The following is a 13,709-nucleotide window of genomic DNA, read 5'->3' as shown; positions in this document are numbered from 1 at the left end:
TTGAACTCTTTGATTTGCAGAAAGACAGACTTTTGAATTGCCTTTGATCACTCATCATTATGGCTCATAATCCCTGTGAGCCTGAGTGCTGAGAAATCAATTGCCAATATGGTCGCTGAGACTATCCGTACTAATCGGTCCAGCCTAGCGTGCCTAGCGGCGTCATTCTCTATCGTTTATCTCTGCGGGGCAACTTTTTTCTCTTTTATCAAAATCCCACCATCAAAAGAAAAAATACAAGAAAAAGCCCGCCATCATGTCTGCTATGGATGTTGACGACGCGCCGGTATCTATTGCCTCCAGATTCCAGGCACAAGAACCAAAAACTGGTGCTACGTAAGTTTCTTCTCAGGAATTTTCTCCAAGTCCCTATCGCTGATAGTTTCGAAGTATTCTCTGCTGCAACTGTGGCGCTCCTATCGATGGAACGACTTCCGCCGGCGCTCTCTGCTATGATTGCGTAAAGCTTACCGTCGATGTATCGCAAGGTATTCAAAGAGAAGCCACTGTACACTTCTGTCGAGATTGCGAAAGATGGTTGCTCCCACCTCAAACCTGGATCCAAGCCTCCCTCGAATCTCGAGAACTCCTTGCCCTTTGCTTAAAGAAACTTCGGGGTTTACACAAAGTTCGAATCATCGATGCGAGTTTTATCTGGACGGAACCTCATTCTCGAAGAATCAAGGTCAAGCTTACTATACAAGATTCGGTATCGGAAGGCGTCGTCTTGCAACAATCATTCGAGGTCGAATATGTGGTTGCCTATCAGCAATGTCCCGATTGTGCGAAATCTTATACCGCGAATACATGGAGAGCTTGTGTGCAAGTTAGACAAAAGGTTCCTCACAAGAGAACCTTTTTGTACCTCGAACAATTGATCTTGAAGCATGGTGCACACAAGGATACTATTAACATCAAGGAAGTCAAGGATGGTTTAGATTTTTTCTTCGCAGCACGAAATTCGGCGGAAAAGTTTGTCGACTTCTTGAACTCGGTTGCCCCTATTACAGCAAAGAAGTCTCAAGAACTTATCTCCATGGACATTCACACATCTACCAAATCCTACAAGTTCTCCTTTTCTGTCGAGTTGGTACCAATTTGTAAGGATGATTTGGTTGCGCTTCCAATTAAGTTAGCAAAGTCAGCTGGAAACATTTCCCCTCTTGGTCTTTGCTACCGAATTGGTAATTCTATCAACATCCTTGACCCACAATCCCTTCAGACCGCGGAAATCAGTTGCCCTATATACTGGCGTGCACCATTCAAACCTTTGGCTGATGTTCAGGAATTGGTGGAATTCATCATTATGGACATTGAGCCCTTGGGTCCTACAAAGGGACGATGGGCTCTTGCTGAGGCCACCGTTGCTCGTGCATCTGACCTCGGATCAAATGACAAAACCTTCTACACAAGAACACATCTCGGAAATGTTGTCCATCCTGGAGACTCTGTCATGGGATATATGATGACTGGTACTAATTTCAACAACCCCCAATACGACGCCCTCGAAGAATCAAATAACTACGCATCGAAAATTCCTGATGTAATGCTTGTCAAGAAATTGTACGCAAGAAAGAAGAAGTCTAAGAACAGGAATTGGCGTCTCAAGCGTATGGGTAAAGAAGAAGGAGAAGTCTTACCCAGGAAGCAAGATCAAGAAAAGATGGATAGAGATTATGAGATGTTCTTACAGGATGTTGAGGAGGATCCTGAGCTCAGACAGACACTTGCTTTGTACAAGGCTCAACAAGCTCAGAAGGAAGCGGATGCTATGAGTGTGGCTGAGACGAGTGATGGCGAAGATGAGACACCAAAGATTGATATGAATGAGTTGCTAGACGAGTTTGATGAACTCAACATGAACGACCAACAATGAGTTTAATGATTCTCTGATGGTATTTCTCTTATATCCTTGGGCGGCGTTGGTTGGAAACGGCGTTTGAATGTTGTTTGCACAACTTAAAATGGTTACGAGGTTGGGAGGCATGCAGGGGAAAGAGCATCTGGCTAAGCTCGAGGTAGTAAAGTGGTTAGATCAAACCCTACATGCTAGTGCACCATCATTCAAGATTCATTTTCTGGATTGCTTAAAATGTAAATAAATCTCTAACAAAATACAAATTGAATATCCAGCAGACTTTTTTTTTATACTTGATTATTTTAAGAACCAACTTCTCTACTCTATGAGCCAATGATTTGTATATATAAAATTCCGCCTTTTGATCTTCTCCAGGGAGCTTGAGCTCATTCTCCTTCTCTTTATCCATGCTTGGACGGTTAGTGCTATGCGCCGATCCATGAAATGCAGAGTTTCATAAAAAATATCAAATTTCTCATGGTGCAAATCATGTGCTTTCTTTGGTAAAGGATGGTTGCACAAAATCATGCCCACTATGTTCAGCGGTCCCCATCAAATACATAACAAGCAGCAATGTTGCGAATGCGATGGGCGAGGTGAATTGGTGGTGATACTATGAAGAGAGATCGAGGACGAGTAATGTAACTAAACCCTAGCTGGAGAAGGACATTGAAGATACATAACACGAATGCATGTTTAATGCAATGCCATGTTTCGGAGATAGTCAGATGACGTTGGGGTTTGCCTTGTTTCTGGTGACGTGCGGAGAAGGAAGAGGAGAGGAGAGATAGGAGGTGTTACAGGGGAATCAGAATCCGGCGATCATGGTCGCGATGCTGATTCCCGGCTCGAGCTTCCAGGTTGGCTGGGAGCGGTAGAGAGATTCGCATAGTTGCGTAAAGGATTGGTGGGAGATGGGTGGATGGGCCCGAAGATGTAAGATTTGCTTGACAAATCTGACAGGAGCGATTCAATACACCTAGTATTCTGTACGAGGGGACAAATTTACGTATTGAAGGGTGTAGATGGTATAGATCGTTTTTTACACATAAGACGACCAATTGAACTCTTTTCGATTGGATGAATTCTGGCGAACATTGATGCACCAAATTCTCAAGCCATCTAGACACTCGAAGTGGCAGATGAAAATGCCCTAACAGTGCGAAAAATGCACTTCCAATCACGTTCGAATCCTTCTCACGGCGACGGGTAGACGCATGAAGGTGCATTCCCCCGCCCCCCCCAGATTCAGTGGTTTGTTTGTACCGGTTGAGCGAACCTAATGTCCCAGACTTTGGCCAATCATAAGATCATGAAAATGGCTCATTTTCATCCAGCTTTCTCTTGTGTACGACGTCGTTGTCAATCGAGTTTAAGTATAGATCTACCAATTTGAGTATCAACATGAAGATAACATTCCATGGGAAATATTCTTGATAATTTCTCCAGAATCCAGCTTTTGCTACAGCGCTCGCAGTAAAAAAGGCCTGAGATTTTACCACGACATTGGAATGTTCCCTTTGATTCGATGAATACTTGTAGGAGCATTGCGGAGTGAAGCAAAGTAGAATTTTGCAATGCAACCCTCTTGCATATAGCAGGCATGATAAATTGAGAAGTATCTAGGCATTCAGGAAGCCTTAGATCAAGAATTGAAGCTCAGGGGAACATATCAAACGAAGCACCCTCAGTATTATTTGATGGAAGGTATCTCCTCGTTAACCCCGCACCAATTTCCTATCTTAGAAGGTAGCCGGTGCGAAGCTGCACCTAAGCGCTTCTCAGCACAAGTAATGCATAATTTGATCGAAAACAGCCAGCTTTTGAACTGAGCAGCTCTTTGCATTGACTTACATGGATTCCTTTTTCTTGCAGTCTGCAATCCCAACAGGTTCCATTTCAAACGGTATGCCTTGCAATATAAGTCGAAGGTCTCCTCCGAGTTCAGATAAAGTTTTTCCACCTTTTCGAACTAAAGCAAAATAAATCCTTTACCGAATTTTATCAAGTCATTCCAAGATGTACGGTGCACGCACATCTAGTCGACACTCCAGACCAAATCCTCGATATCCAAGAGACACACGCTCTCGGCTTCGTAGACCTCAATGGCATGGTAAGGAATATCGCGAAGGTAGATATATGACGGTCTTTCAATTGCATCGATCCTGTTCTTCTGGTCGTGGGTAAGTGCGGCAAACTCAATCTCTAGACCGCACCAAGGTTGTTGCTGAGCCGCGTTCTATAGATTCAGTCGTTACTTTGAGTCCTTTGAGTCAGCAAACACGCATGATCTCCTCGATGGCCTTGAGAGTGAGTAAATCTACTGATACTATGAACGAACTTTAAAGAAACTAAATACTGATCACAAATTCATATAGATGCATTATCAAGGGAATATGAATTGCCGGAGAATTTACACTTCGAGTTTTTTCTTCTCAGAACACAGATCATAGGTGAAGATGCGTTAGTCGGAAGCGTGTTTGATGGAGGAGAATCAGTGTATGCTAAGTTGTTTGACGACGAGGGGATTTAATTCGTCTGCAGTGGACTTTTTGACAACATATGGCAGACGAAGGAAAGGAGGGGTGGGCGATGAGATTCAATGTCGAGCTGTGTGGGCTGGATGGACTGGGCCGTAACGAGATGGTGTTAGGGTGAATCGGAGTCGGAACCCTAAACGATTCAATTCACAGTTTGTAATTTGTAAGTTAAGGAAGTTTTGAGTTCGTATTCAAATGTCCCAGCCGAGTTTGAAAATCATGAAACTGACCGAAATTCTTGGTTAATACAAACACCCGAATCTCATGGCATACCCCTCTTTTCTCTATTTCTTCTCGCTTCCCGGAATAGACCACTGAGTTGATCGATCCCTTGGATTCAATTGACCGACTCGCGTGGATTACGAAGTTGTAAATTTTCCTGCCAGAAAATCAAGCACTTGATCGCAGTTACCTTATGATACGTTATCAATTATCCTGCTAGCATCGTACCAACTATTATGAGCACTTTCCATGTTAATATCAAAAACACGGACAAGAAAAATTGCTACCCCCAACCACCAGACAGAAATAACTCTATATCATTCTAGAAACATAAATCAAAAACACTCTCATCTACCAGACCAACATAACCTTTTAGCCCACTCCTATCCAAAGGGAATCACGGGCAATGGGTTCTGATTCCAAAATTTCAATCGGCTTTAGTCCACGAGATTCTAATGACTCTGATGCTACGATTCCCATGATCTCAGATCTTAGTCCTCCAGGATTTAACAGATCTGATACTACACTATCCAGGACCTCGGATCTTAGTTTTCCAGATTTCAATAAGTCTGATACTATACTTTCCAAGACCTCAGATTTTAGTTTTCCAGATTCCAATCGGTCTGATTTTACACTTCCTAGGTTGCCGAATCTTAGTCGTCCACATTCCAATACCTCTAATTTTACACTTCCCGGGTTCTCAAATCCTCTGGCTCCCAATAACTCTAGTACTCAGCTTCGAAACTATCCCAATCCTTTGGTTCCCAATAATTTCAGACCTCCAGCTCCTTACAACTTTGGCCCTATAGTTGAGAATTACTCTGGTGTTACAGATCCGAGAAATCTTCGTCTTTCAATCCCAGATGGATACACACTTAACTCTGGCCCGCCATTCCCCCCCAAACTGATTCTCTCGCAACCATGCCTTTCCTGCAGCCGTGATTCTCCTCTTGGTCCACCATGTAATAATGTCCAGCCTTGCTTTGAATGTGTCAAGTCAAACAAGTTCTGCTCGTTTCCAAGAAGTGCTTATTTAGTTGAACCAGGTTCGATTCTACATTCACTCCTTACAAATATACTGGCTGCTAACAATTGTATTAATCTGGAGATCTCCTCTATATTCCAGTGTATCTACCTTATTACCAGTAAGTCAATTGTGCATCTTAGCTGTGGTTAAAATCAACTAACGCGATCACGATAGATCTTGGGAGTGCAGTAGAGATCCATCTAATAGACAAAATATCGTAATGGCAGTCCAGAGCACAAAGACGACGGCGAAATGTATTGAAGAGTTACGGTGTAATATCCTATATCACACACTGTACCTGAGCACGAGCTGACAGACCAAGTAGCTGCAGCATTAATGGCGATTCCATCAGTCCCGAATTACATCTTTTTCCGGTATTACTTCCGAGGCAGGGAGGTGTGGTCGAATGATTATGCGTTCGTAAGAGACCTGAAGTGGGAAAATGACGATTATATGGAATTGCGTGCCTTCAGTCTTCACACGCGACTTGAGTATCATGGATGTATGGTAGGATGGTATCAAAAGAGTGTATGAGAACATGGGGAAAAGGAACATGTTTTGTTATTTGCACTATGCACCCACAGCGATAATTTGAGGACTCGAATGGTTGTCCAGCGAAAGATTGAATAACCACAACTTTCTTTACTCTCATTTCTTCTTATAAACTTATAAAGTAGGCGAGGTGGCTGATCCGATTCCAGCGAGAAAAGACCGGAAGACGAAATCTTGAGCTCAAAAGACTGTTTGGTTTAAAAAATTTGAAATCGTCATAACGGGTGTCACGAAAATTAGATCTTTCAAGTTGATTGCGCGATCTGTTGCGACTACTACGGCGTGGTTACTGAAAACAACACGTGATTATCACGTTTACTTTTAACCGAGTCCTTCATGTCTGAGTCTTTGCATTGTCATAAATAACAAATAAAACAAATGTATATCTCGTATAATACGAGAGGAAAATGTAGAGTTTATTTTACAAATCACTTATAAAGCAAAAAGATCGAGTATATTTCATCGATGTGACGAGAATATACAAGGTATCGACAATCTAAAACCACTGACGTCGTTGATTAGATTAACGACTTAACAATATGACGTAGATGTCTTTATCGATCGTGATTCTTCCCCGCGCTTAACATTTCGATATAAGAATACCATACTTTCGACATCTATTTTCTCTTTTGCATATTAACTTAAAAACTACAACATAATCAATCAAATTACTTAATTCAATATGGCTCTTAGTCAAGCAGCAGCTCTCCTCGAGAAAGTCGTCGGACATGATATCAATGCTGTCACCGAACAAGACGTAACAAATCCAGCACGGGATCGTCAAAAGTATGCGGATCCAAGTGGCGAGACTATGAAAGCTCTATGCTGGATGGGAAAAAATACCGTCAAGATGCGTAAGTTTCTCCCATCGATAATATCATCATCACACATCTAATATCTCTCTTCGATAAATAGAAGAAGTACCAAAACCAAGAGTCGTTGAAGATAGAGATGTGATTTTAAAAGTTACCGGAAGTACTGTTTGCGGAAGCGATCTTCATTTACTTCATGGCTCGGTTGTAGAGTTGGAGAAGGGAGATATTCTCGGTCATGAGTTTTGTGGTGAAGTTGAGTCCATGGGCCCAGCTGTTAAGGGGTTGAAGAAGGGTGATCGTGTGGTTGCCAGTTTCCAGATTGCTTGTGGCGATTGTTACTATTGTGAGAAGAAACAATCATCACAATGTGAAAAGACGAATAGTAATACTATTGAAAATGGAATGGTATGTTCAGATGTTGGTCATCTAAAGGATATCAGGTGCTAACTTTGATAGTATGGAGGAAGAACAGCAGGAATGTTTGGCTACTCTCATTTCACTGGTGGATTTGCAGGTGGTCAAGCAGAATATGTTAGAGTTCCATTCGGGGATGTCAATCTTCTCAAGCTTCCATCAAATGTTCCAGATGAGAAGGGTCTCTTCTTATCAGATGTCATCTGTACATCTTGGAACTGCGTTGTCGACACCGGAGTCGAAAAAGGAGACGTAGTTGCTATTTGGGGTGCTGGTAAGTATTTATTATCAACCAATCAGTCAATCATTCTAACCATATCTAGGCCCAATTGGACAGATGTGTGCAGAATTTGCTTTCATGAACGGTGCATCACGAGTGATCATGATTGACAGTAACTGGAGATTAGACTTTGTCAAGTCTAAAATCCCCAAGGTCGAACTTCTCGATTATAGTAAGCTTCCTCGGGGAACCTCAGTCACCTCCAAACTAAAGGAGATGGTTCCTCGAGGACCCGATGTCGCACTCGAGTGCGTAGCAGGTGAATATGCCAAAGGCTGGGCCCACTACTTCGAGATGATGCTCGGCATGGAAACAGACACATCCGAGATTATCAACGAAATGATCACATCCGTCAAGAACTTCGGTCGATGTGGTATCACCGGTGTGTATGTCGGCTACACTAACCACTTCAATATCGGATCCTTGATGGAGCGTGGTATCCGACTTATTGGTAATGGACAAGCCCCAGTACATATGTATTGGGAAAAACTTCTCGAAATGATTGAGAAGAATGAATTTGATCCTTTGCAAATGGTATCTCATCGGGTTTCATTGGATGAACTTGATGATGTCTACTACAAGTTTGAGAATAAGGAAGATGGAATGCAGAAAGTTTTTGTGCAGACGAAGTTTTCTGCACCAGCAGCCCCGGGTACTCCAAGTCTTACAACGTATAAGAAGTGAGGGATGAGTGGATGAATGGAATGCTTAATGAAGGTTGATAATGATCATGAAAACATGTATTTTTAGCAAAAAAGCAATATATCAATATCTTATTACGAAACAAGGATGGATCATACAGATATCATATCTTATATCATAAATAGTCAATCGTGTCAATGAGTCATTGGAACATAATTTCTAGGCAAAATTGTTACCATTTTTGTAAATCCCTTGTGATTTTCCACTCCTCACGTCTGCCCTCAGTCAGATCTCTAGTAAATAAATTGAACATGAACACCATAACTCCTGAGCCATCGGCCATATCAAATCATCTCACTTCCGCTCCCTCCCACTGTAACTTCAATTCCTTAGATTCTGTCCTGCTACTCTCATTTCGTTTCATCGTAAATCATCTCAAGCTCGGCCACATATATACATTCACCCCTTCATTTAACCGAAAAAATGCTAGTCATCTAACAAGTAGCCATCATAGTAACCAATGCTGCCTTCTCCGCACTTGTGACCGTAAGTTTATAAACAGATTTAACCTTGATCCACATCTTTGCATATGTGCACCAGTATGTAGCTATTGAATCTGTTAGTATCCTTCTATTCATCTAAATCTCGCTTGTTTCTCCGCTTTTTCCTTCTATGCAGCTCCGAATCCATGCGTGTCGGATAAGACGACAACGGAAACAACCCCTCACACGAATGGCCAGGACAAGAAAAGAACTTACTCAAAGAAGGCTTAAAATCCTCTGGTCCACTGTCTCCCTTACTCTCGTTGACATTGTCGGTAACAGCCAACAATTGCGGGTTGACGAGATCATTGGCAAAAGCCTGGCGTTGAGCTGTAGTCCATGCAGAAGCACCTGATTTCCAAGCGTTACTCAAGGGAACAAGATGATCGATATCGAGATCGGAGGCGGCAGTCCAGGTTGCACCATCGTATGGAGATACCCAGGTTCCCGATGTGGCAGCACAGGCGGAATCAACGACGACATTTGTGCCATCGCGCTTCAAAACGGTCTCACGTGTGTTGCAAGTGCCGGAGATAGTGATCCACTAGAGATAAGTGTATTAGATTGGGTTTTGGGTAAATTGGGGAGGTATGTGAGTAGGCTGGACAAGGTGGAGGAGAGAGAAAGAGGATGGTGAAATGCAAGGAATGAGATGAGGAGGTGATTGAATGAACAAAGGAACATACAGTAGGGAACAAATCTCTCGCATAGCCATCTTGACTTCCGGCCACAGCCACAGTCAAACTAGCAAGTTCGGTATTAGCAGTAGCTGTGGTTGGTACTCCGGTTGGTGCGGGCATTGGAACTGGAGTTGCTTGGACAAGAAGTCCCGTTGCTAGAACAGTGAGGAAAAGACCTTTAAGCATGATGAAATGAAGTTTAACTGTGAGAGTATACTTGTATTATTGAATTGAGAAGAAGGGTGAAGATAAGAACATGAGATGGCAACACCAGTCTTTTATAACTTCATGCTGATCAGAACAATGGGATATATCAAAATATCCCCATCTTAATTTCTGGGGCCGATTTCTGGGCACGGCGGCATGCGAACACTGTTGCTTTCACTCCGGATTCTTTATCAAGAGGAATCATTTCTAATCGGCATTCACATGTTTATCGTCTCCTCCACCCCATTCATGTCACTTTTACCTTTTCCCAAATCCATTTTGCCTTTATCCTATCATACCTAATCTCACCCACACGCCTGTGAACCATAATCTTTACGATGGTGTTGAGCTTCCCAAAGAAGGCAATCGACCCCATTAACTCCATTTGCTGATTCTTGGCACGCATAAGGCTTGAAGACCCTTTTTCGTGACAGCGACATTGTCCTTTAGAGTTAAAGATAAAGTTGATAAGCATCAAATCATTTCGGCACATGGTCTTGGCTGCTTATATTTCATACCTTATGTGGAAGGTGGGGAATTGCTTGGCGTACGGACGCCGCCTAATGATTGCCGTGAACTTTCATGGAGAAGGTGCATTTGATGATGGTGGTGGATTGGAATATACTTGAAACGCACAACAATTAATACACGAATGAAGTTGTCAATGAAGGATAGTAAGATTTATACTATCATACTAAACCCTAACTCGAATTCGTCAATGCCGATCCAGCGTCTCCAATCTGCTGACATCCAATCAATTTCTCAATTTTTCTTTGTTGATGAAACCATTCTTCATCCATTCTCTCTCTGTTTCATTTACTTGAATCATCCAGGAACTCTGATAGAGCCAGTCATTCGGAGGTATTCAACCAAGCCCTCAACTTGCCCATCGAGATCTGGTTCCTTGTAGTCGTTTGTAAAGTATATAGGGTGAAAACATCTCAAGCGGCGAAGGATCTCTATCATATCCTCCCTCTTTTGCCTGAGTTCTAAATTGGCTGGGTCTGACATGATACTACCAAGGAATATTGGGTTTCCCTGATATGCAAATGCCCTATCAAACCTCCCGCGGGTGACAGACCCAAAGTGTTTCGCATAAAGCTCACCACTGCCTTAAGGTTTTGTATCTGTTTGTCTATATATTCTTCCAGGGACAAATCCTCCAAGTTTGGTGCCGTATCTATCAGCGGCTTGAACTCCGAGTGAAATGGAAGCACGGCATTCATTCCTATGAACCCTCCCATCCCACCACCTTGGTTCCCTTGACTAGCTAGAAACAAATGCAGTGCTGCAGTAGCGCCGTCTGCTAAACCGCCTATGAAGACATTCCGTATACCTACAAGATTCGATTCTCTGTCGACAAGTTGTCGGATGGGTTCCAGCATCTGCCCTAGCGTTTCGAGTATCTCCAATCGCTTTTCCATTTGAACGGTGTCTGAATATGCACTCCATAAATCGACCATGTCATCAGTCGCATCGCTCTTTTCGCTCTCTATATCCTGGACCAACCAGGGATAATAAATTTCAGGAAAGCACCAATTTGTTCCAGGAAAGATGGACATAATGGTTTCACCATTCAGTCTTGCTTCCATGAATTCTTTAGCCCAGCCAGCGGCATCATCAAAGACGTCATGAACAAGAATGACGGAACGGGTATGATAAGTCCCGATTTTTCGAGGAATGGTCACGGATCCGTCCGGATATAGTTTAGCCTCTGGACGAGTGGATTCTTCTGTCTTTATATCATCTGTGTCAACTTTTGAGTCTTTTCTCTCCTCCGAGGGCTGTTCATTCGGTTGTTTAGCGGCTGTATTCATTGCAATTCGAATTGAATCTTCAGAAGTCTGATCGATGTTTGAGAGGCTGATCAGTCGAATTCTGACAGTCGAAGATGTCGTTTTGTTGCGTCCAAAGCTTGTAATGCCAATGCTAGGTTAAAGATCGAAGAGGTAAAGATGCACTCGGAGCTCGATTATATTAATGTCTCTATTGAATGCTTGAGCAATTGTAATTGGGGTCGATTGTGCCAAAGCACAATTAAACAACATGAAGGATGAAGAGAATATAGTCTCATCCAGATGAAATGAAGTAGGTACCATGATTTGTGGTGTCGATACTTCCCAAGTAAACCTAATATTTGGATGGCAGCTTCGAACATGTTCAAATGCTAATCTGGTCAATGGATCTGACGAGATGAAGTTCATATCTGTTAACACTTGAGAACTTCTAGGTATTCAACATGAACGATCTTTCTCAATGTTGAAAGTGCCCATCTTATCCCAAACTGCTGCAAACCAGTGATAATCAAAATCATGTCCCCTGTGATGAAGGGAAGGGGTAGGCCATACATAAATGTTCCATTCCCTATCAAAGCTGCGTTGATTTCAATACTCTTCAAGACCTAGCCACCACAAATGGATTTGTACGATATACCCGTGTGATATTATAGAGGTCAAATGGTATCAACTCAACTCGGTAATATCGAGGTAATCTGAGGTATCAACAGTATCGACTCTTGGTATTGACGGCCCAAGCTTCCCCTAAGAAGTTCGGTATTCGGGATTCGGTATTGTCGTCAAATCACCAAGGTAATCTCATTTCGAACTTTTTAAACAAATAAAACATAAGAATCGAAGCAAATCCAGAAAATCTGTTTTTCTGTGAGACAATGAGTACTCTTTTGCTGAGAATTGTGTGAAAAGTATGAAGTATGAAGTATGAAAGTATCAAGGTTTGTGGGTGTTAAGGTCTCAGACTATCTGCTAGCTCCATAGACATCGTTTGCTGTGCTAAGCACACTCGAGTAGCTTCAAAGATTGTCACTGACAATCCATAGATGCGCAGAGAATGACGACGATACTGACAACTCAATAGCACCTTCAGGATTCTCGTAATTCCTTCCAGATTTCAACTTGATATATATCCATTCGATCCGCACATTATCGAGTCTTTCATTGCGATCCGCGAGCCTGTTCAATTGCCGATCCGATACTTTCTTCAAAGCTTTCTACCAAATAATTTCGAAGCCTGGACACTTTTACCTGGACGATGTCCTGACTCAATCTGGCGATTGTCTTGTTGTGCGCCGTGTGCTGTGTGCGTGGATTGCGATTCGTCAATTTGGACAAGGCTATATACCTACTTCGACGAAATCAAAGGATTACTAAACGATTCACTCAATATCCATACGCGTTATTCTCTCACCGATGCCTACGAATTTCGGAACTTACATACTTTGAGAAATGAATATCCGACATGCAGCCTGTTCCAATTTGCTTTATCCTACCAAGTACCGACCAGCTTCCCAATAATTTAAATATGCTTGAGTGGTCTGAGGTGGCAACTTGCAAGACGAATCGCCGGTGTGGATTCATGTCAAGGACTGTATTGGATTATGGGAGCGACACGGCAGTTATATCCGGTCCGTTGGGATTTCCAGCAGCAATTTTCTGCATGACAGGTAAGCAATTACTTCATATGGATAGACGACCGATTTCCACCACTATATGATAGCCAGCAAGGACTGGTGCAAGGGCAAAATCGAAATGCGAACCCGACAAGTGATTTCGATTGTCAGATACCAACAAATGAAAATCTCAGGGGATCTTCAGCATTGCAGTCAGTTGAACACATGAACTGTGAGCCGCATGCGCGTTTTCTTTGGATTTCAGTGGACTCTTTCGAATTTTGAATAGAAAGGAGTCGAAATTGGTGTCATGTACATCGTTCAATTCGGCAATGCGAGTGGGAACTTCGACAGGCAAAGTGACGGGGGCGGGTAAGCGGAGATACCGGAGAGGGATCATGTCTTCCCGCCCCACAAGTTGATGGACCAAGGTCCAATACCCAAGGGTGTTTGACGCATGGTTTTTACAGAAACAGAAGTTCGGTTTGTTTGCATGATTTTTTCAATTTTTCTATCACTTTCTC

At 42.7% G+C, this 13,709-nt stretch overlaps 6 protein-coding genes across 6 annotated transcripts; 4 read left to right on the top strand and 2 right to left on the bottom strand.

Annotated features, from left to right (window-relative positions):
* Nucleotides 1-256: 256 nt before the first annotated feature.
* Bfra_005536 (putative nonsense-mediated mrna decay protein 3 protein) lies at nucleotides 257-1,876 on the top strand (the record flags this gene model as incomplete). The annotated part of the gene is made up of 2 exons (XM_037335918.1): nucleotides 257-336; nucleotides 391-1,876. 2 exons carry the CDS (start codon nucleotides 257-259, stop codon nucleotides 1,874-1,876), a joined length of 1,566 nt encoding a protein of 521 aa, XP_037191128.1.
* Nucleotides 1,877-3,877: 2,001 nt separating this feature from the next.
* On the top strand, nucleotides 3,878-6,181 carry Bfra_005535 (uncharacterized protein; the record flags this gene model as incomplete). The annotated part of the gene is made up of 7 exons (XM_037335917.1): nucleotides 3,878-4,041; nucleotides 4,104-4,168; nucleotides 4,237-4,357; nucleotides 4,428-4,470; nucleotides 4,997-5,769; nucleotides 5,822-5,919; nucleotides 5,973-6,181. 7 exons carry the CDS (start codon nucleotides 3,878-3,880, stop codon nucleotides 6,179-6,181), a joined length of 1,473 nt encoding a protein of 490 aa, XP_037191127.1.
* A 683-nt stretch (nucleotides 6,182-6,864) lies between these two features.
* Bfra_005534 (putative alcohol dehydrogenase protein) lies at nucleotides 6,865-8,392 on the top strand (the record flags this gene model as incomplete). The annotated part of the gene is made up of 4 exons (XM_037335916.1): nucleotides 6,865-7,053; nucleotides 7,115-7,419; nucleotides 7,471-7,702; nucleotides 7,752-8,392. The coding sequence occupies exons 1-4, from the start codon at nucleotides 6,882-6,884 to the stop codon at nucleotides 8,390-8,392; spliced, it is 1,350 nt and encodes a 449-aa protein (XP_037191126.1). The 5' UTR covers nucleotides 6,865-6,881.
* A 452-nt stretch (nucleotides 8,393-8,844) lies between these two features.
* Bfra_005533 (uncharacterized protein) lies at nucleotides 8,845-9,758 on the bottom strand (the record flags this gene model as incomplete). The annotated part of the gene is made up of 3 exons (XM_037335915.1): nucleotides 8,845-8,957; nucleotides 9,109-9,436; nucleotides 9,579-9,758. The coding sequence occupies 3 exons, from the start codon at nucleotides 9,756-9,758 to the stop codon at nucleotides 8,845-8,847; spliced, it is 621 nt and encodes a 206-aa protein (XP_037191125.1).
* An 846-nt stretch (nucleotides 9,759-10,604) lies between these two features.
* On the bottom strand, nucleotides 10,605-11,596 carry Bfra_005532 (uncharacterized protein; the record flags this gene model as incomplete). The annotated part of the gene is made up of 2 exons (XM_037335914.1): nucleotides 10,605-10,817; nucleotides 10,886-11,596. 2 exons carry the CDS (start codon nucleotides 11,594-11,596, stop codon nucleotides 10,605-10,607), a joined length of 924 nt encoding a protein of 307 aa, XP_037191124.1.
* A 1,501-nt stretch (nucleotides 11,597-13,097) lies between these two features.
* Bfra_005531 (uncharacterized protein) lies at nucleotides 13,098-13,470 on the top strand (the record flags this gene model as incomplete). Its single annotated transcript, XM_037335913.1, has 2 exons — nucleotides 13,098-13,239; nucleotides 13,265-13,470. 2 exons carry the CDS (start codon nucleotides 13,098-13,100, stop codon nucleotides 13,468-13,470), a joined length of 348 nt encoding a protein of 115 aa, XP_037191123.1.
* Between the last annotated feature and the right edge of the window lie 239 nt (nucleotides 13,471-13,709).

This window comes from Botrytis fragariae (assembly GCF_013461495.1).
Source record: "Botrytis fragariae strain BVB16 chromosome Unknown tig00000075, whole genome shotgun sequence".
Classification (NCBI taxonomy): domain Eukaryota; kingdom Fungi; phylum Ascomycota; class Leotiomycetes; order Helotiales; family Sclerotiniaceae; genus Botrytis; species Botrytis fragariae.
Note: the sequence above shows the minus strand (reverse complement) of the source record. Positions and strands in the feature narration are given on the sequence as shown.